The sequence below is a fragment of the Struthio camelus genome, chromosome 7 (genome assembly GCF_040807025.1).
Source record: "Struthio camelus isolate bStrCam1 chromosome 7, bStrCam1.hap1, whole genome shotgun sequence".
NCBI lineage: Eukaryota > Metazoa > Chordata > Aves > Struthioniformes > Struthionidae > Struthio > Struthio camelus.
In genome coordinates this window covers 6723051-6745534 of record NC_090948.1, presented here as the reverse complement: position 1 = coordinate 6745534, position 22484 = coordinate 6723051, and the positions used below count along the sequence as shown (strand labels likewise).

At 41.1% G+C, this 22484-nt stretch overlaps 1 protein-coding gene across 6 annotated transcripts in view; it reads left to right on the top strand.

Annotated features, from left to right (window-relative positions):
- Window positions 1-22484, top strand: part of PLPP4 (phospholipid phosphatase 4) — a 109943-nt gene that overhangs the window by 25430 nt on the left and 62029 nt on the right. For 4 of the 6 annotated variants that reach the window (XM_068951563.1, XM_068951565.1, XM_009689357.2 and 1 more), the window contains 2 exons: window positions 362-500; window positions 2507-2620. Coding sequence is in view for 1 of the 6 variants with exons in the window: in XM_068951562.1 (XP_068807663.1) it covers window positions 9131-9186 (56 nt within the window). In the remaining 5 variants the exon portion in view is untranslated. Of the gene's footprint in view, window positions 1-361; window positions 501-2506; window positions 2621-9033; window positions 9187-9700; window positions 9826-22484 lie in introns of those variants that run through there. The other 2 variants (XM_068951562.1, XM_009689360.2) reach the window with 2 other exon arrangements.

Below are 22484 nucleotides of genomic sequence, written 5' to 3'. Positions count from 1 at the left end.
TTGTGAAATCACAGCAAAATTAGCAGCAGAACACACAAACAAACAGACAATCAACTCCTTAGCCTACTTAAAAAGCTGCTGCTTTTTAAAAAGTGAATAAGATAGAAGGCAAAGAAAAAGAAATAAAATACTAATGTTGTTAGACTGCTGCTTAGATAAAAGTAAGCAGCAAGGTCTCTCTGGCTTTCCCAGGCTACCTTGTAGGAAATCATGAAATCTTTAGTACATTTTCTAGGCATCTAAAATGCAATATCCCTTGATTCCCATTCTGTTCTTCCTCTTCTTGACTCCTGGCAAAATATATCCTTTATAATATATGTTGGAAACGATATCATTTAAACCACATATCTTCTCTTGACAGAAATCTACACCTTGCAAGATGGGCCAAACAGCATGACTTCTGTATTTAAACAACACTTATGATTAAGTGTTATGAAGCATGAATTACAGGGTTCAAACTGGGGAACTCTGGGACAAGTTTTTGCTACCTCAGTCACAAGGTATGTATAGCATAAACTGTTCAAATTAATTGTAGTTTATACTCAGTGGCTTTCATAGAAATTGATACTAATCAGGATGTTTCTGCCCTCCTCTGACCTGTGCTATACATGACCAAACATTGTCAATATCTCCTGATTAGCCATGGAAATAACAGCATCTCTTCCACTCCTGCAGTTATTGACGGCACAGTTCAGTATTCAATAAGGCAGGAGGGAGAGGTAAATTGCTTCTTTTGCTGCAACGTGGGTGACTGTACCAGACCTCATAACATCACAGATTTTAAAGAGCAATGAGGTCTCCAGTCAGTGTTTCCTTGTCCCTGGTTTAGAAATCCCATTTGCAGTGCTACAGCTTAAAAAGGGTTGCCACTGTCATCTGGCAGAAAAGCCTCTTTCCCCTCCTACATGTCACTGCCATGATCACTGGCTGAGGAAGCCCTCAGAACGGCAGTAAGACGTGATCCCTCCTGGGAAGCCCCGACGCACTGGTTCGGCGCTGAGCGCAGTCACTTGCACCCAGCGCTCGTCCAGCCCGGGGAACGCCGATCCAAGCCTGCTCTTACCGAGTCCGACTCCGAAGGCTACGCAACAAATGGCGAGCTGAAAGAGGAAAGCAGTGTCTGAAACTGCTCACATGATGCCTGGTTTTCTTCCTTCAGCTGATTTAGCTGAAAAAAAGTTGAGTAAGGATCGAAAAAGTTACTGGATCTCATCCCATTTTGTTGCTCCTGGGGCTATTTCTGGTAAAATGGAATAAAAACACCCCCAATGCTCTGAACAGCTTCAATATTCTACCTTCCTTATTACATAAAAATCAGACGAAATAGCTACTACTTACAAAACAATCCAAGTGAAATATGAAGAAACGGTCTGTTACTGAGTACTAAACAGCCAACCCCTATTCAAAATTCTGAGAGTTCACCTTTTGCAACTTCAATCCAACCCAAGAAGTGGCCATTTCATTTACTCCTGTTATTTGTGCTTGCTCTTCCATCTACCTCATGTGTCTAATTGTTCTGTTTTGTTGTGTTCCCTTTTGGGTCAAGAGTCATCTGAAGTGACTGTGGCAACTGTTGGCAAGTTTGTACTACTGCTACAATCAAAACAAACAAAAAAAAGTAATTACACGATAGCTTCATTGAAGTCAATGAGGCCATTCTTGCCATAAGGTGTTACATAGAACTAAAGACAGCAGACATCTACTTTAAGTCACAGTCTCCTATTAAATACAGCACAAGAATACTACTTACTGGAAATGTTACAGACTTGAATTTATCACAGATTTATTATGGGAGCATTAATGCCTTTACCAACTGCAACCGCACAACAAAATACACCAGATAATATCTGAGCACTAAAACTTCAGCACTGCAAACACCAATCGGTTTCATTAACATATATGAATTTCACTATTTAGACTTAGCAAATCTCACTGTGATGCTTATTATTAGGTGCAAAAGTGTGCAGGCTGAAAATACGTCTCTGTTCATTGCAGGCGAGTAATCCAGAAAGTACAGCTATGAATAACCTGTTCTGAAAAGGCTAAGCCATAGTTTGGCAGTTTGGTAGTGAAAAGAGCAGCCGTGGACTCCGGAGGGCTGGCTGCCTTGGTAGGGTAGGATGCACAGGGCGCGATGGGCATGGGCAAATTCTGCAGGGGCGCTGCAGTAGGAGCACACTTACTGCAGTGGAGTTCTGGGCCACAAGGTGGCTCCAAGCACATGCTTCAAGCCTAATAAATTTTAAGACTATACATTTGACACAGTTTTATTAAATGGCAGCTACTGAAATACACCGATATTTCAATGTTTGGAAATGTTTAATTAGGCACAATCATGAGCCAGTTGTAGGCGCTCGTATAGTAACTAAACTGAAATGTTAACAATTTGCTTTTATAAATGTTTAAATATGATATCAAAGGCAATTAAGATGTGCATGATGACATCATGCTGATTGAGGTTTGTAATTCTGTCGAGCTTGCTTCTCCCTTTTTTTTCACTCTTTAGAGTACCCACTTCAGAGAGAAATCATCTGCAATATACATGGAACAGCAGACATCTCCCCTGATGGCAGGATCATTCCAGCTACCGTAGGCGTCCACGTGGACACGTACAGATCAGGTAAAACATTTTCGGTCCTGACTGGCTTCCTTAAAAAACCCACCGTGACTTTGGAGTTACTCTAATGCTAAATCTACAGCCGAGGGCTGTGCACTGCATCTGGGTGTGCAGTACAGGTCCAGCTCTCCAAAGACCAGCAGTGGTATTTCGGTGTCTCTAAAAAAGGCAAGGACTCTCACTTTACTGTCTCCTTGTGAGGTGACTGTAGGTTTAGAACTAGAATAAAGGCTGTCTTCTCATTGACATGCACTGATTTCAGAATCCTTTGCACACTGTGACATTTGTCCTATACCAGGCAAAGATTACTGTTAAGCCCTAGAAAGAACATTTGTTGGTGAAAATTAAACCTTTACATCTGATACAAGATTAATTTACCAAAACTAGCAAGATGACTTGTGTGTAATAGACAGAATCTCCTGAATTAAGCTATTTTGTGCTGGTAATGTTCTACAATACTATAAGAAGTCTGACCAATTCAGAGAGCTAAAATCCTCAACCCACATAAGCTGGGAAAAGACAGTTTAAAGTTCCAGTTCTCAGTGCCACCACCCCAGAACAGCCCTTCATTTCTGATTGCCTCCAATGCCAACTAGCTCAAAGCGGAGTTACACCAGGGTGACTTTGTGAGGATGTTTAGGGAATCCAAATATGTGGTATGCAGAACACAGGAAGAAAAACTGAGAGCTTTCCCCCATGGTGAACTTGATTTAATTAGTCAAGCAACCATGAAGAATAGCAGAAGCAGTAAAATAATACACATATATATGTGGGTGTATATATATATACATGTATGTGTATATACACACACATACATATAAACCACTGACATAAATAAAGACAGTACAAGAAAAGCTCTAAGATACGCTTTTCTTTCCTTGTTTGAAAGAATAAATTGATTTTTTTTTGATATATTGTAATTGCTGTAGAATATAAAGCTACCCAACTCTCAAGTCAGGCTTCATTTCGGTGATCGTTTGGTCTACTGTTTTTGCTCAGTCACCTGGTTGTCTACAGACTTAAGCAAATGGAAACTGCACATTGAAGCCATGTCACTTTTTATGTCAAATAATGACATTAACCCCAAAACGAAACTTGACTGGCAAACTGCACCTGATTTTGCATCAGAACTGTGAACATTTGACAAAATTGTCAAGCTTTACTCAACATTACTTAAATCATTCTTAAACGTTCAAAATTGTTTGACATCTTCGGGTTGGGATGAAACTCTTGACTGGCTTCAAGGCTCACTGCAAACTCCTTTCATAGGTTTACAAAGAAACAATGCTCTTGCCTGATTTGTCCCATGAAGAACCTAGATCACTTACAGGTAGTAGCAGATTTGAGCTGTGTAGTAAGACCTATCAGGTATCTGTGTAAGATATTATTATACCCTGGAGGCATAATTCTTCCTTTCTGAAAGGAAAGGCTCTTTTTGAAAGTATAGTTCCTGCTGACTTCAACAGGGGTGGGCCTCCTGTGTGGAAACATAAATGAAAGTTTTCTGTCCTGCTACTCCCCCCTATTATATACAGCGTAATTATAACCAGTGATTTACCAGGTTCAACAATAAGGCGCTTATTCAATAAAAAGTCTCAGTAAAGTCATAAAAGATAAAAGAGATGGTGTTTGGCCCATAGCATCATTGTTTCAGGTATTCTAGTCAAATTTCTCTGTAACGCATTACTGTGGCAGTAATTCTACGTGGCTACACACAGTGGCTATTTTTCCCTCTTACTTAACATGGGTCATAAGTATTTGTGTACATCTGACTCTCCTAAAGTAGCACAAACCTGTTACATAACCTTTCTCTAGGCAACCAGTTAAAGTATTCTGCAGAGGTGCTTTCTACCACAGAAATTTACAACAAAAAATATAGGCTAGCTGCTTCTGCAATGAATTCTAGTAATTAAGAAATGACTTACATAGGGTTAAGAGTTTCCCATGAGGTATTCATACATATACATAAACAGTTACTCAGAAATAAATCATGCACCTATTCCAAATTTCTTGTTCTTTTCATTCCTCATAGTTTTGCTTTAGGTTAAGTAGTATAAAACAGTGAATGACAGAGAGGAGAGGGCTATGGAACTACACAATTCTGAAGAAAACTCAAGGGAGGAAAAAGATAAAAACCTGTAGCTCTTGTTCATTGCTACGTGAACTGGTAACACTGGCTCACCTTAAAGGAAGAGTTTCACATCACTAATGATGTCATCTCAGAATCAGTGAGATTGACGCAGGCAAACATGTATGCAAAGCTCTCTGGTTTTCATTTGGTATCCAGGCAGAAAAAAAGGGCCTGTCTGCGCAGGATGAAGTGCTCAAGTTGTACTTGTGTCCTCAGGTTGTTTACTGCCTACAGTTTCAAGGCCTGAGCAGGGCTATGACATTCTTCTTTCATCCCTCTTACCCATAGGGACAACAGTTCTAGTACATTAGTTGAGTAGCAGAGGGAAGTTTATACTGTCATTGCCAATCTGCTACCTTGTTTGAACAGAAAGCTGACTGTACATATACACCACCTAAAACCATGAGTAAGGTACGCTCACAGTACAGTCCAATCACGGCTGCATCATTCACTGGATCCTCCTAACATGAAGGTCCGAGAAAACCACTGCATAAGAAATAGGCTTGTTTAACTGTGCAGATGGGACCCAGGCTTGTAAGTGCTGACCCTTATGTATGCACATTGAAAATCTGGACTTCTGAAAAGAGCCTACGTCCATACATTTTTTCTTTTGGGGCGGGGAAGCAAAGAAACTTTGATTTTAGGTTATTCAACTAGGAATCCAGAAGATGAAGAGCACTAATTTGATTCTAGTTTGGGCTACAGCGCTACATGGCAAATGCAGTTATATAGGATAGAAAAATAATTGTAAAGTTTAGTTGCGAATACATGACGATATTATGGACAAGGAATAATATATATATGATAGAAAATAGTGAAATATATGTTGAATATATATCGGACATAAATCTAAGCCCTAGTCACAGGCCTATCGGCCCATGAAAACTCTACGGACTTACAAGATTCCACAGCTTACAAGACCTAAGAATGGGCCAGATAACAACATTTCTAGTGAATTTTTTTGTCCTTCAGTTCCCAGAAGAGTTACAAGCCCTTAGGAAATGATCAGAAAACCAACTTCTGCAGTATCAGCTGTAACCATCCCTTAGGTTTTTGTCATGCCCTTTCTGCTGCAAGTTTATTATTTTCCATAGCTTTTGGTAGAAAAAAAGTTTACTTGCTTTGGTGCACAATCAGTATTTTTTAAACTCAGTTTACCATGAGCTGCAAGACTTTGCCCTTAGGCAGGTAAGAAGCACTCACACGTCTTATTGCATTGAGAAGGAGCCGTAACCTACAGCAAAGGGGTGATGACAAACAACAGAGGGATGGTATCAGTTATGCAGCTGTTTCTGCCTGTGAACATCTGTTTGTAGACCAAAAGTAGGCTGCAGGTGGCTGCTATTAAGGGCTAAGCCTTTCCTGTAAGTGCACAGTTGAGAAAAGGATGCAAGAAGGTTTCTCCTTTCTGCTCCTAAGCTGGAGTCTGTGTAAGTAGACTCTAGCCTTCCGGGGAGAAAACTATTTCATAGCTACCTCCAGAGGAGTGGAATCAGCTCTCTTTTGTTCACAATGACACCTAAGAAAATGGGATAGCATTAAGAGTACCTGCTGCACCTATTGTAGGGGTAGCATGAACCGCAAGCTGGGAAGTTCCCAGGGTCATTGTGGTTTGCTCTGGGAATCTGCTGCAGTGCAGTAACTCTGCACTGCTCCCACTGCAGGGTTCTAGCTTCATGCCACAATGTAGCCTTAAATCTATTCCCTGCCAGTTATCTCTATATCTCATTTACTTGGTTTAAACATCAAAACAAGTTTTGTTCAGCTGCCAGCTGCAAGCTCAGTCTGGTTTCAAAAAAAAAAATCAATCTGGGGTATTTATGCTTCATAAGTCACCATCAGCTAATACATACTAGAGAATCAGAACACTGCAAGCAGATAGCTGCAGTAGGACACCTTTTTTTTTTTTGTTTCATTTTAAATCTGTAAGTAGTGTTATTTGCTAGCTCTGCTGCTAAGAGCTAAATGATATCAAACAATAATACCAACCAGTGAGGCAAATCCCCTCTTCTGTACCAGGATAGTAAGCGTGTAGCAAAGTCTGAGGAGCTGAAGGATCCATAGGCTAAGGCAACAGGCAGTTGAACAGATTCTTTCAATTCCAAGACAAAGATGAAAAGGGGAGAAGATGCATGATAAATATCATATACATGGTGCCTAGATGCTCAAGCAGGGCAAATGCAGCTTATCCACTTCTGTCACCTGTCATCTCCGCAGCCCGGGTGGAAGTGGTAACTTCAGTACAGGCTGCCAATATTGTCTGCAGCTCTTAGTTCACATGACTGGCTTGACTCACACAAACTATGAGGCTGTTCCCATAAGTAAGGTCTACTCATGAAAACAAAGATTTTTCTTGTGCCCACCTAGCAACAATGTACACATGCATTACTCGTCACCTGGGGCAGAGGCAGTAGAAGAGAAACCGACTGAGATTTCTAAAAGGAAGCAGACGTGTCCTTTAGCAGCGAGAGCAGCTGAAATACACTGCTTTCACAATTTAGCTTTATATTTCCTGAACCAGAATCACATTGATTTTTAAATCAAGAATGTAAAGAACAGGCCAAGCTTCATCTTGAAAATCAGAGAAACAAGACATATGCAGGAGGCAGATCTCATTGAAGTAACAGTAGCATTTTAAGTGCTCTCTCCAAATGCCTGTCACACACTTGATTTTTCTGAGCTTCAGTCAGTCTCCTTACAACAAATCTAGCACTCATGTAGTTAGCTGAAGCAAACTGTTCGTATTGTTTAGATGGTGTTAGTAGGGAAACTTGTGCCTCTGCTCTTCCACAAGCATAGTCAACAGAAGTTTTACTACATGCGTAGTTAATTTAGAGTTCAAAGCCTTCATCTGATACAGAGTGGACATATTAAGCAAATAGGTCTAAGCCTCTCTACATTAATTCAATAATCATGTAGTAAAGTGGGCTAGTTCCCTAATGCACTGCTGATGGTTGCTTTGTAACTACGTGCACTACTAACAGCTACGAACACTTTCCTGAAAGACAGGCCTTCAAAGGGCAGTAGAAAGCAGATAATTAAATACATTCAAATATGAATTAGTTTGCTGCCTTTAGTGACTTACGCTTGAAAACTTATCCTACAGTTAAAATGTTCAGAACTCCCTCTCCATGCAGAGTTAAATGAACTCTCTGCAAAACTAGGCTTAGGTAAGGTGAGGCTTAGGGCGGCCCAGAGCTTGCCATGGGGGAGAACGGAAAAGGGCTGAGGTGGACTGGAGGAGTTGCAGGGGAAAACCAAGGCCACGATTGTTTTGCCACCTGTCTCATATCAGCAATCTTCGGCCCCACAGAGCCATCTCCTCTGCCTGTTTATAGAGCTGGACCCGGCTCTGTGAACGGACACTGATTGACAACCATTTAGGCTATAATCTTGCATACTGACCAAGCGAAGCAATAGCGACATCCTGCATTAACAACAAGAAATATGGTTTAAAAAGATATGAATGTTTAAGTGAGTGGAAAGCCTGTAATGTGCATCTGATACACTGCAGAAACTATTCAAACACTGTTAATCCTTTATGCAAAGATTACATAAAGGCGCTCAGCTCAGTGTCAGCACGGGTGGTCTGGCATGTAATTGCCCATTGCACAAACTACTGGCAGCTAAAGCCCTTATGAACCACCACTTTATCTTTGCCTAGTGCTGCCGCTGCTTGCTTCCCTCCCCGGCCCCGGTTGGCTCCATCTTTTCGGGAGCGCTGTCCTTCCTTGTGCACCGCACCGGGACGCAGCAACGACAGCCGCGCCGCCTCCGAGCGGCACCGTGCTGAGGCCGGCAATTCAGCCGGCTGCTGCGCCCTGAGGAAGCGCCCCGGGGGCGCCGCGGCAGCCCGACGGGCTAATTTCCTCCCCGCCGGTGCTGCTGCGCGTTGGCAGAGGCGCAAGCAGCGCTCCCCAGGGCACCGTAACGCCCCCCCCCCCAACCCACACACAGTGCCGGGCGGGGGCACAAGCTCGGGGCCGCCCCGGCTGCCCGCAGCGCCGGCGGAGGCGCAGAGAGGCCCCGCGGGGCCGGGGCGGAGCAGCGGAAACCCCGCAGGATCCCCCGCGCCGAGGCGGGGGGAGACGCCGCGCTAGTCACCGGCTCCCTCCCCCGCGCCGGCTGCCGCCTCGGCCAGCGCCGCTCCCGGCCCGGCCCGGCGCTGTGCGCGCTGCGCGGGCGGCCGCTCAGGCTGCGCGGATGGCGGGGCGGCGGCGGCGGCAGCTCCCGGCGCTCTGCTGCGCGGCGGCGGCGGTGTCGGCGGCGGCGGCCGCCTTCCCTCGGGGCCGGCGGGCGGCGTGAGGCGGCCGAGCCGCCCGCGCGGGGCATGAGAGGCGGCACCGCGGCGGGGCTTTTGCCGGAGCCCGCCGGGACGCACCATGCGGGAGCTGGCGATCGAGATCGGCGTACGCGTCCTGCTCTTCGGCGTCTTCGTGTGAGTACCGCGCCGCCCAGGGAAACTTCGGCGTGCCGCCGCCAGCCGCCTCCGAAACTGCCTCAACTTTCCCTCGCCGCCCGCCGATGGGGTCGGCCCTGCTCGCCCCGGGGCGCGGTGCCGGGCGGCGGCGGGTCCCCGCGGCGGCGAGCGCCCCTCGGGCCGGGGCGTCGGGGCAGCCGTCCCTCCTCCGCCCCCTTAGTCGTTGAGGGGGGGCTGCCGCCGTTCCCCTGGCCCCGGGTGGTTTTTTTTCTTCTTCCCCTTTCACCCGCCCCCCCGGGGCTTGGATTGTGTCGGGGACGCGGGGAGCCCTCTCCGTCCTGCGACTTGGGGGATTTGCTGAGGACCTGTGGGAATTTTTTGTCGGAGAAACTATTGTTTGTGCGAGAAATGTGCAAAATATCTTCCCCCCCCCCCGTTTGCATGATTATCGTTTTTAATACGAGGTCTAATCTGCCAAGGCTGTAAGTGCAGTTAAATAGCTGGTGAGCAGGACGTGCAGCGAGCGCGGGGCGCGGCGGGGCAGGCGCTCCTGGTGGCGGAGCCCCATCGCGGGTGCCGGCAGCTGCGGACGGGCAGCCGGGTCAATGTAAAATACAGCATGTTGTAGCTGGGTTCGGGAGGCGTATCCCCACACTGGTACGTAGGAAGAAAAGCAATGAAAATTGCTTGCTTTCTGATTTCTTTAGGTGCTGAAAGAAAGTACTGCCATCACTGCAGGCACACTCTTTGCTTCTTTACGAGCAAGCAATTGCATATTAGTTTGCTCTGTACGCTTCAGGGAGGCGTCCTCCTTCCCTTTGAGGGCTGCATCCGTCTTTTCTTTATGGCACTTTTCATTCTCTATGAATTTGGACCAGGAAAAGTTCTGTTCTTCACATAAGTTTGCATTTCAGTTTCTTAAGATTTAAAGATGAATATGCTCAATCTTTGCAATCTCTCTGAAGTAGTATAGGTACTGGATCAGATTCCTTGATCAAATACAGATTGCTGCCACTGTTTACTTGTTTGCCTACTTAGCAATGGATCTTGTTTGTTCCAAGTGCATGCAATAATAGTCTAGGGTATCTATTAAGTGATGATACTTAGAGGAGTTACAGGTAGTTGTGTTGGAATGTTTGATTTGATTTCTGTCTGAACCTCTCATGGCTAATGAATAATGTGTCCAATTTCCTGATATTTGAATTTTTCCTCAGAGCTCATTTCTCTTGAATATTGATGCAAGTCTTTTATGAAAAATGCAACAGGTTTGATAAAAGTGTCATCCTCTTCATTTTAGGATAGCCTTTGATGCACTCAAAAACCTGTAAGGTACCTTTGATTCCTTTCTACTAAGTTGCATCTTATTTTGAAAGTAGTCCTGTTCCTTTTAGCAGAACTATTTTTTTTTTTAAGCAGAACTCTTGAAAATATGATGTTAAATCAAAGCATTGCCCTCCGTTATCATGGCAGGTATAATTCATCATTTTCAATACCAATAAGAGATCTTTTAGTATAGCCTCTATTCCACAGGATAAAAATCATACCAATTATAAGTAGTGATTTTTAGTTATGGTTCCTATTGGTTTCCCATTTTCTCTTTAAAAGGTTTTGTTTTTTTTTTTTTTTTTTTTTTTTTTTTTGCAACTTACTTTATGCAGTAGTTCTGAAATTAATTGAAAGCCTTGGGTGGCTAAAGAAATGCTTTCAGTAGAGTCACCATAACGCCAAATGGCAAATGACTAAGCTAGCAATTTTCAAATTTTAATGTGGCTCAGCTCCTGCCTTCTTGGAATTCTGGAGAGTAATTCTAACATTGTAATAGGTCATTCAGAGCATTCACTGATGATATAGACATCATGATATCTAAAAGTACCGAATACATATCCTTCTAAATTCACATGCCAGTAGGTATCCAGTTTCTTGAAGAAAGTGCAAGTTTCTTGCACTTTATTTGTTTGTAATGATTACAGGCGTATAGTCTCTAGATAGACCAAAATAATAATATTTATATTTAGATAATCTCACACCTAAGTATTTCTTTGCTATTGAAATAGTATTCAGTGTTTTTCTCCAGTTTCCCTAAGAGGCACTTTTTCATCTTTTGAAACTTCTTTATGTTATAGAGGTTTCTATATCAATTGTGCTTTCTGTGGTCCTTTAGGCAGCAAGAGCATCAATTTTTAAGGAACTGTGAGATCCTTCAAGTGTCTTTTGAAGAATGAATAATTACTAGTGAATTGGGAAGCCCTGGAATCAGAATCCAGGCAGCAGCAGCAGTATAAGCTCTGCTGCAGAAGCTATTTCTAGGAATGAAGAGGCAGAGTGGTTCTCCTCCCCTTTGGAAAAGCATGCCATTAACACCAGTGATTGGAAGCTAGGTCTGAAAACTTCTCTATTGAGATGCCAGCTCTAGTGTAGATATTTGTCCACTAGGAACTGGACTAAAGGAAATTACTTAATTCTGCAAAGACGATGATGACTTTGGGTCACTACCAACGTTTACAATATTAGAAGTCTGACCTTGAAGAGAATGGTTCCATAGCTCATTGCCAATCAGATGAGCCATCTGTGCCTCCCAGATGTCTTTTTAGCTTCCTCCTACTGATTAATATAACTCAGAGTAATATACGTATTTTGTACCTTATGCAAAAGAGAAAGGTGCGTATTTTATGTTGTAGTTTTGACTGGTGATAAACGTCACTTCATAAAAATGGAAATGTGAAAACATACATTGATGATTGTTCAAATTGACTAGGTTGCCAATGTGAGTGTATTCTACAGCAACAACCACCTTCTCTGTACTTAGACTCTGGCAACATTTTTCTTTCCCCAGTGACCATAATACTTAGAACTTAAACAAATAACAAGTATAGCTTTTTGCCTTTAGCGGAATGATTAAAGTTCATAAAGTTCTCTTTTGTCATGCAAATGTAGACTATTACGAGTTATGCATGTTTTTGATGGGTCATGTATTGATTTGGATGAAGAATGCTTCAACAGACTTTATCTAGCAGTAAGGAGATGCTCCATTCTTAGCAAATGCTAAGTGTTCAGTTAGCAATTAAAGATCGTTTTGGGTACTGAAATCAAGCAACCCAAGCTTTTGTGCATGTACAAAGATCAAGTGCTGAAGGTTATTTTAGTCCTTAGGATTTACTGCTATAGAAGGAAAGATTAGTTAGGGGAGATTTACTTGAAGACCTACAGCTGTCTGGAATTCAGAAGCACAAATTAAAAAAACTAATTGTAATGAAAAACATACTTGAGGCCTACCTTATTGAAAGGGTAAATAGTTATTCCTGGAGTACTTTTAGCAAAACAGCCCTGGAGCCCTGAGTTAGAGACTGTAGAGAGGACTGTGATATTCTTGTTCTGCTGTATGGTTTTTCCCAGTTGCTTAAGGATTAGCAAAAGCATCTTCATTTTCTAATATTCAGCCTTACATTTGGACAGGGCTGAACTGATCATAATGAGCATAGGTGGTGTGCTACTTACTAAGGCAAAGACAATTCTGTGTAATTTGACCAGTTATATGCTTTAAGTGAAGATGTTTTATGTACCATTTTGCAGTGTCAAATATCTCTACAGTTAAACCTTAGCTTAGAATCGTTTCTCATTTCATCATTTTGTTTGTTTAGTTTGGTAGATACTTTATTAAAAAGTATCTGTGCATACAGAAGTTGATTTTCAAAAGCAAGACCTTTCATGTAAGGTCTCAGAAGTAGAAAGGGTTTATTGTTTAATGTAGCAGTTGTGAGCATGTACTTTAATAGGAAAAAAAGAACAGTTTGAAGAATGATTGGAATAGGATCTTCCATGTCCGTTTCCTTCATTTTACAGTTATTCCTATGGCTTACAGCATTTTATAATGCCTGATTGATGTTAAATGTAATCAGTCTTTCATCTGCTCCATGTGGATAGTGGCATTTGTCAATTGTGGAATGCTTCATGCATTAGAATTGTTTTGACTGAATTGTTTTTATTAGGTTAAGGCAACTGTAGAAAGATTTCTGAGTAGGTCTGATCTTTTATATGGGAACAATTATGTCCTTAAAATGCTGTTCTTCCTCTGTCCCAAAAAGAAGAGATGCATTGAGTGGTAGCTCTGAGTGTGCGTGTAATTGCCAGTCGAAATGTCCTAGTTTGTTAGTAAAATACATGTTCTGCTTTAGATAAGTCCTGCAAAAAAAACTTTTTCAGCTGTTTCAGATGTTTTAGAAGACCACATCATTGTCTTAGTAGGAAGACAGAAGCATTGGTGTGCATTGTGGTATATTTAGTAAGATGACTTTTAGTGTCAACAACATATCCCTGGTGTTTGTGGAGCTGTCTAATTGATTAAGAAGACAGTCTTTCAAGGATTGCTTCATCAAACCTCAAGCTCATCAGTGAGTGTGATGTGATTAAAACATAAATGTCATTCAGGGTAATTGGATATCTTCCCTACAGCACAGTCTCATGAATAGCCTCCCTTGGGGATAAATGTTTATCTGCTGGCTTATATACATACATACATTACATACGTAAGTGTATAGTATTAACTGATATTGACATCCTTCACGTGGATGCATACCATGTTCAGTCTCTAGTATAAGTAAATACAGGCTGACTCTGTGCAAGTTAGATGTCTTATAAATTTTCAGTGGTAAGATTTTAATGTAATTATGAATGGAATGATAGAGGCTGAAAATATCTTTCTATAGTAGCAGTCTTTATCACAGATGGTCCTCTTCTGGATTTTCTGCATGTAAGTTGCTTTCTTGAGTGATATTATGTATTACCTTGTTAACACAGGCAGAAAATCAGTTAGCTGAGAGCATTCCCTAATGCTGCCGTCCTAATTTTCTCCTTCCTCACGGTTTGCGCTCTCGCTCTCTGTCATACCTGTTGGGTTTTGGAGGATAGACTCTTGAGAATGCCGAGCAGTGAGAGATACCTCGGTAATTTAAGTAAAGCAGCACTGAGAAGAAAACACTGGTTTGAGGCACTGAGTTTCTGATTCTGACACAAACTTTCTGCCAAATTGCAAAAATCAGTCGGAGCAAGAGTTCAAAGAACATTTAAAGTTTGGGCTCTGTAGCTGAGGTTTTCAAAGGGAAGTTGGTATTTGGGTTCCTGAATTTCTTGGTCTTTTTTGTGTCTTTATTTTCTGGACTTGAGAATCCTGTAACTCTGCCTGACTTTGTTCTAGAACCGTGTTCTTGGCTCGTGATCTTAAAAGCCTTGGACCTCATTTCTCTGTACTCTAATTTCTCATCTATAAAGGGAGGGTAATAATTCTTTTTCCTGCCTGTTGTTCATTTCAGTGGTAAATTCTTTATAGTAAGGTATGTGGACAGTAGTCGGGTCCACTGAAAACTGAACTTGGCTGGAGTTTTCAGTGTTAGTTGCACAAATAGTGATGATAAGTAGTGGGAACATCGAAATAGTTGATTACTAACCCTTTTAAAAATAGGTACCGTATTGTAAACAAGATCACTCTTAAGTGGGGAAAAGATTTAGCTCAGTAGCCCTGTTTGAAGTCTAGTTCACCGAGTGGGGTTAATGCACAGTTCTGGAAATAACTTACTACAAAAAAGACTTTCTTGCCTCTCTGCTGCTCAGGAGCTGAAAGCATATATCAGAGGTTGCACATTGAGCTCCAGAGGCAAGCAACAGACTTGTTCCAGGGCTCGGCAGAGTCTGTTGCACCTTTGAAGTGATGAAAGACTTGGAATGCCGTAGAGCTGCTGGAACCTGCTGATTGCAGCTGATATATCACAAAGTAACCCGAATGTTAGTTTCCTTCAGTGCTGTCTCCTTGAGAGGTTGCTGTAAAAACAAAAGGCCATAAATACGTATTATACCTAGTGTAATACGAAGCACACAATAAAGTAACTGTGTGCCTGTCCTGGTATCTATGAAATATCACCAAGCTAGTAGAGACACTCAGTGAAGTACTTGCATTTCCACTGAACTGAGGCATGTGTTTTCATTGTTTTTGTAGTTTATTTATTAAAACTAGGGTAGAATCTTACTGACTTTGATAAAAGTTATTCAGGAAAAGGGGATTCCCCCCCCCCCCCCCCCCCCCGCCAAGACTTTTGTATGTGAAGAAGATAGCCTTTTTTATAGGCTATCGTATCAATAGTTTTAGATTGTGGGACTCAGTTTCCTTTCGTTTGTCTTCCCAGAGTTCCAGAGAGAAAAGGTTTTAATGGCATGGGTTGTAATTGTCTTGTTAATAGGGTAGGATTTACAGTTGATGTCCACAGCTGAACTCCCAGCTGAATCCGTGCTAAAGGGGATATTTTTGCGAATGCTAAAGCACCTGCTCCAGCTTTTTGAGGAGTAAATGATCACTCTGTGCACTTCTTCATGTTGGAGCTTACTGACTTTGGCACTATGGATTTATTTTCTCTCAGCCGTGATTGACAAGTTTCTGTAGTGAAAATGTTGCTAAGACTGACCAGGTTTCTGTAAGGGAAATTTTTCTTTAAAAAAATGAATTTTATATTTTGATCTAAGCACAGTCGAGCTGTAGCACAACTATATTTTTTACTGCAAGGTCTTTCATAAAAAGTACAGTCTTGTTGCTGAGAATGCACTCATTTCTAACACCTGGTACAATAAACCTAAATCTTTAAGTCTCCCCATCTGTTGACGACTTTGAAAAGTGAGTACTCAGAAATAGTTGTCAGAATTAATGACACTGAAAGTGAATTAAGGGTCAGATTTAGCGTGTCTCATATTTTTTCTGTAGTGAACACAGCACTCGTATTGAACAGGGAAAGTTTGAGGGCTGCATCTACACTAGCAAGGATCGGTGGACAGAGATGAAGCTAAAATCAATGCATGCATCCCTTCTTACTGTGTTGGTTGTGATCCACTAATGAACATCAAGGATTTACTACTTAAATGATTAAGGAAAGCTTCAGTGGGTTCTGAACTGGAATAACTGCTTCACAGATGATCCAATCAGTTTGTCTTCATAGAAGAGAAAAAGTTGTCATTGGATCTTTTGTAGGACTTGAAATAAGCTTTTCATAATTGGTCCGGTTTTTAAGGTACTTCTCATTCCTGTTTTTTCCTCGGCCTAGTAAATTTGTGATCATGACACCATAAGTCATTGCTATCCAAGAAACTGTGATTGATCTAGATGATTCTGCAGAAAACTACATTAGGAGTGTTTCTTAGTTGTAAATCAGACTTTATAGTCACTGTGTATTGTATTTGATTATTTCTTTGCATTACGAAACATTGTTAGCATTTTACTATCCAAGTGGCTAGAACTCTCCGTGTTAAAATACCATTGAATTTTAATTAAAAGAAAATTGCATATAGGGAAAATGGAGTAAGTGTGAATTGCTCTGTTGCAAGCTGGTAGAGTAACAGGATAAAGAAACTGGTGGTTTCATAATAAGTGGCAGATTAAGATTACTTGTGCAGGTAAACTGGAAAGAATTGGGGAGGATTGGGAAGGGTGATAGGAGGGCTATAGAAAATATGATTTCTGAGAAGAGATAGAAATAGAGTTGTTTAATTTAGAAATGTGAGGAGACATGGTAGAAGTCTTAACATGTTTAAATGACTGCCATAAAGAGGAGTAAACTATTCTTCATGTCCTTTGGGCCTGTACAAGATTTTTGACTGCAGCAGGGGAAATTTAAGCTGAGTATGAGGAAATATAAACTGATGGTAAAGCTATCTGAGCATTAGAATAGATTGTGTGAGGCAGATGTAGGATCTCCACCTCTGGAAGTTTTTAAAAACAGGTTACGCTAACGTACGTTGGGAGTATTCTAGATAAAATTGAATCTGCTGTGCAGCAAGGAGGTAGACTAGATGGCCTTGTAAGCTGACCTGAATCAACCTTAGTGGACAGATGTTTATACTGCCTGAGAATCTGTCCCAGTGCGCGAGAAAAGTTGGAAGACGTTACAGCAAAATTTCTCCTAAAAGAACTTTGGTTCATGTTGATGGGCAGAAAAGGCAACAGTATTACTCTTATGAAATTACTTGGAGAATACTCTTGGGGAGTCAAAGGCAGAGCACATACTCATGAGCTCTTTTGGCTGAGGTGCGTTGCTCTATCAGAGATCATCTTCTAAGTATTCTGCACTGGGGAGATTATGGGAAAAAGAAATCCTAGAGTAGGTGAAATTTTTCACTTATGATTCAATATTTTACTGTATTTTGAGTGAAAAAGTTTTGCTACTGTCCTTAGAATTTATAGTGAAGGTGTAACTGTCAGCCCAGAAGTAATTCATTTTTGAAGGATGTTTGTGAGACCGTGTCAAGTGTTACGAAGCCTTCCATATAGAAAACAGAGGAGAATATCATTAGGTATCAACTGTTATGTTTACATTAGCTGCCAATTTTCACTAGTAGGAGAACAGATCTAATAGCCTAATCATGTTCCCACAACCCACTGAGAGGCTTACTAATAATTTCATTCATTTACTGAGTAATATACTTTACAGGAGTATGACTCTTGCTATTGGACCTTGATAATTACGAAATGTTGGTGATTACTGCAAAATGCTAAAAGTAATGTTCACTCTTCCCATAATTCTCCTCTCTCTCTCTCTCTTTTATCATTAATAATGCTAGTCTGTGGAATGTGTACTTATTCACACTAGTGTTTTAGGACTAAGTGATTTTAATATCTTTGAATTTGATTGTGAAAATAGTTAGTCAGATCTTTTTTCCCCCAGAGAATAATAAATTCATTGCATAATGTAACTAGGGAGGAAGAATTGAAGTAAAATTATTTGTGATTTCATGTTACGTTTACTGAATAACTTGGCCAAAAAACTCTCTCTCTTAATGCTGAAATATTTTATTTGAAATTTCAGATTTTTAAAAAGTATTTTCTATTTTAAGAATAGTTTTAGACACCCAAACAAAATGGCTCATTTCAGTTTGGGTCAAAAGAACATTTTTCTGATTGACTCTGAGAGTTTTCACTTTCATGGAGAAACTTTTGGTTGAGCCTTCTAGCTTGACCCATACTAGTTCTCCTCTCTCTCACTTCCTTACTAGCTGCAGAGTTTTTTGGTCCAACAACCTAAGATTGTTTTGGCACTTAGTTCTAGCTGTGGACGGTGTGTTTGATACTCACTTGCATCCTCACTTTTCTTCAACCTATACCCCTTGATTTGGCTTGTGCTTTCTGAGCCATGATGTGGAGAAAAAGGCTTCACCTACATACAGGTCTTTTTCAGCGATCATGTCTTTGTACATCCATTATATATTTAAGGGAAATAGTAGTGCACGGTGAATTTGATCGAATTCTGTGACATCCATATTGAACATATTGTAGGCTAAAAATGGCTTGACAATAAATACCAAGCCGTGTTTATATTAGTAAAAGTCAGACTCTGGGGAAAAGCTGGGTGGGTAAGGAAGAATGTGAAATGGAAGAAATGCAAGGTTTTTGATATGGGGCTTTTGAAGAGATGAAGGGGTGGGACAGTGGCTAAATGGAGAGGAGATCCCTTGGCATGGGATTAATGTATTAATGTACTTAAGAGATTGCTCCTGAATAAGCTGATAGGGCAAAACAGTCACTTCCAAATAGTTAAACCTTGCTCGAGGAAGATCTTAAAGAGCTATCACAAGAGGGACAAGAGAGAAGTATTGAGGTCACAGTGAGCTATGAAGGGATTTTCAGAGAAGTGAGGGATGGGAAGACAAAAAGAACTGAGAGGAAAAGCTTTGAGAACTAAGCTAAGAGGAACTCGGCATCTTTGCATGATTCTCCTTTCAGGTGCAAACCTGTAGCCAGTAAGAGTATGGTGCGCAGGCATGGTGAACAGGAGCTTTATCAGTTTACTCAGCTTTATCAAACTGCTGTGAAGTTAGAAGAAAGGTCCAAGGAATTTCTGAGAATAGTTTGGGTGAAAACAGTTTGAGATATAATAAAATCAAGCATTAATAAGCATCCAAAGCAAAATTTTGCTGTCTGCAGTGTTTTGATTCATTATTCATATACTTAGATGATTTAAGCCTATAATATGAATTCTGTTTTCCACTTATTTAAAATAATGTATAACTACTAACTTTGAAACTTATTACTTAGGGTTTCCTTACTCTGTACTTCCCCCCTTCGCTTCTCCCTCCATTAAGATGGCTTTTGTTAAATAGCTTACATCATAAGGTATATTTAATAAAAATAGAGCATTGAGGCAACAATTAATAGTATAACTCATACCTTTATTAATTAAAATGGCAGATAAGACAATAAAACATGGCAGCCAGTAGTTTTCACTTTGGTATCTATATTACTGTAAGACTACTATTATTGATTATTTCTATTAAAGTACTGCAGATGTACTGCATCACCCTAAGTATTGTACATTGGCATAATAAATAGCAGCTCTGGCCTGCTTGCCTTGCGCTCTAACTGCTAACGCCATTGCTCCATGTGAGCAGGAATCACAAGAACTGAACAGCTTTTTCACCTCAGGAGCAGCTAAATGCCAAAATAAGTGTGCTTTTGTTTCAGAACTATTTGTTACACATCCTGCTGAACAGGAAGCAAAAGATGCGAAGATCACTTTCAGTATTAGGTCAAAAAGTTTTTAAAAATATATAAAAACAACCGAAATATAACAACTGGACTCATTTTGCAGTACTTTTTTCCTGTTTCACTATAGCCGCTCTGTCTTTTGCTCTTCTGCTCAAAGCTGCAATGCAGCATGAGCAGCTATTCCTTGTTTCTTCTTTTCACTTTGCTCATTTCTGATATTCCACTTCGGTAAGGAGGAAGTGATTGTGAGTAGGTTGTAGTTACGTAGTTTAACTCCTGGATGAGCATTTTTTTCCCAGTCAAAGTTTTATAGGTTTAGTTACATCTTTTCATTCATACTGAAATTTAGAAGTATTTGGTGCTATTCACATTCAAACTGCTTAGCCCATTAGTAGGTAGAATTACCAGTTTGGAAGCTCTTGGATTCTTTTTTGGTGCACAGAAACAACTGTGCGTGCGTATTCAGATAATCCTTGCCCTTTCCTCTTAGGTCTGCTAATACCAAAATAACGTAACAGAAAAGACATCACTTGTCCAGAGATAATTTATATGCCAGGGCCTGAGAAAGCAGTAGACAAATAATTTAGGGACTGAGGAATGTGACATTAAATTCTTAAACGTAAGGCCGTTACCTTTTTTCGGCTTCGTGAAAGGACTGCCAGTTCCCTATACCGTATTAGATATTCTAAGGACACTTATGTCATTTATGTATTATCTCATAAGCAGCAGGACTCCTGTTGTGAATGTATACTGTCATGTTAGTTCAGGACTTGAGCTTTTAACTGAGCACAGGCTCCCCAGCTGTTGTCTCCTCTTTGGTTCATATTGTTTCTTGAATCTGGACCAAGCCAGGAAGGGAAAATTTGAGCAGAAGGGTTCGGTGGATTGGGTCTGGTTTTAACCCATTTTGTCCATGCAGGCAGTATGGACACATGTAGCTCAAGCCATGTGCTGCAGCAGACTAAAACCTAGTCTTTGGCCAACTGGTGATAAACTGTATAAATATACAGATACCGCGTTAGGGAAGGATCCAGTGGCTAGACGGTCATTCAGAAGCGTTAGTCGGCCCAGGCTCCATCATTTAGACACATTCTGGATGAAGAAGCTGTGTCACATCATGATTGGCATTGCTGGCCCAGTAGCAGTAAAGCTCACCGTGACTGGGGTGCTAGCTGCAAGGAGCAGGGTAAAGAAGGCGGCTGTTCAGCTTTGGAAGAAGTCACATCTGGACATACAACTGTTTACATCGGTGGATATATGAGAGACGTTTGGGAAACTTACCAGCAAGACCGAAGTACTGCGACAGTACTGCGAAGTGTCTCTGCGTTCAGCACATCTGGGAGATATGACAGGCACGATAATATTTTATTTAAATCACCTCAGAACTTATTTAAAATACATTCTTAATCAAAATGATTTGTCATATTTTTGAAGGGCTGATGCGGGCATATGTGCTGATTAAATGTAGCATTGCAGTTGCTAATTTAAAATATTCAGAAATCGTTTGTTTCAAGTGATACTGACTAATCTGAAGCCAAACTTACCCCTGAGAACCAGTTCTCTGCTTGCCTTGCCTTTAAAGCCTCTTGACTTTAAAGAAAAAAAAAAAGATTTACAGTTTCTCTGATTCTTCTTACATTTCCATCCCCTGATTTTCCAGGGTTCGTATAGGATACAAATAGCTTTTCTCCAAATAGCTTCTCCTTACTCCCACAATTCACTTCATTTACTTCATAATTTATGCTTTCATTAGTCTTATTTAATTGTGGGCAGGGCTAACTTGTTTTTTTATTTTTGTTTTAAATGGAGCAAAGCTTTCACATGCCTCACTGAGGAAAAATTCTTAGTTTTCTAGAAATATTGTTAGGTTAACATTGCTTCTTCATTCAAGGTTTCCATGAGAATATTAGGATTGCAAATTATTGTTTTGCCAGCAGTACTAAAGACAATTTTTCAGGGGCAGGAAAAGATTTCCTGTTGGCAAGGCTAGTGCCACTGCTGGAGACGTTTTCTAAGCTTAGCAGCATCTATCCTAATCTACAAGTTAAGCTCCTCCATATAATGCCTTTCCTACGTTATTTAGCGGCTCTTTTTCTGTGATATATTATACTAGTTACATCAGCTCTCACCATCTTGAATATTTTCTGAGGACAGAGGAACAGAGTCCTGGTCCATGTTTCAAGGAGAGTGCTGTCTAGGAATGCCCGTGCTCGTGTAGACGATGAAAGATGGAACAAGGGGATGCAACATGGAAAAGGCTCAGTGAGAGTTAGGCACAGCTTAGTCTCCTTGTGTTTTTGCACCGTTACTCAAGTTAGAATTCTAAATTCTCTCGTCTTTGCATCCCCACCATTCTTCCCCCTGCCCCCAGCAGTCCCAGGATTTAATTCCCGTGGCTTTTGGCTCCTCTCTACATAAACATATACCCACAGCACTAAGATGGGGGGAGGCAGTATACAGTGAGATTAGAACTGCTAAGTGTTTTCAGGAGGTGCTATGAAGCCTTTGTTTCCAGCTTCTCAGAAAATACAGAAATTTAAACATGCTATCAGCTTGCACCGTTCCCGGAGCTGTATCGGGCGCTGGAGGAGGACTGAGCGAATGAATTGTCCTGAGGCATTTCTTTCTTACAATTTACTTTCTGCCAGGACTCCCTCAGTCTTCATAAATACTTCTAAACCAGGGGTTACTGCAAATAAAGAGAGGCACCAGATTCTCTTATTTCTGCAGCAATAAAACACCTTCTAAATTATCTTTGTATGGTGTTTCTGGTGAATATTAACTATTCTGTCTGCTGCAGGAC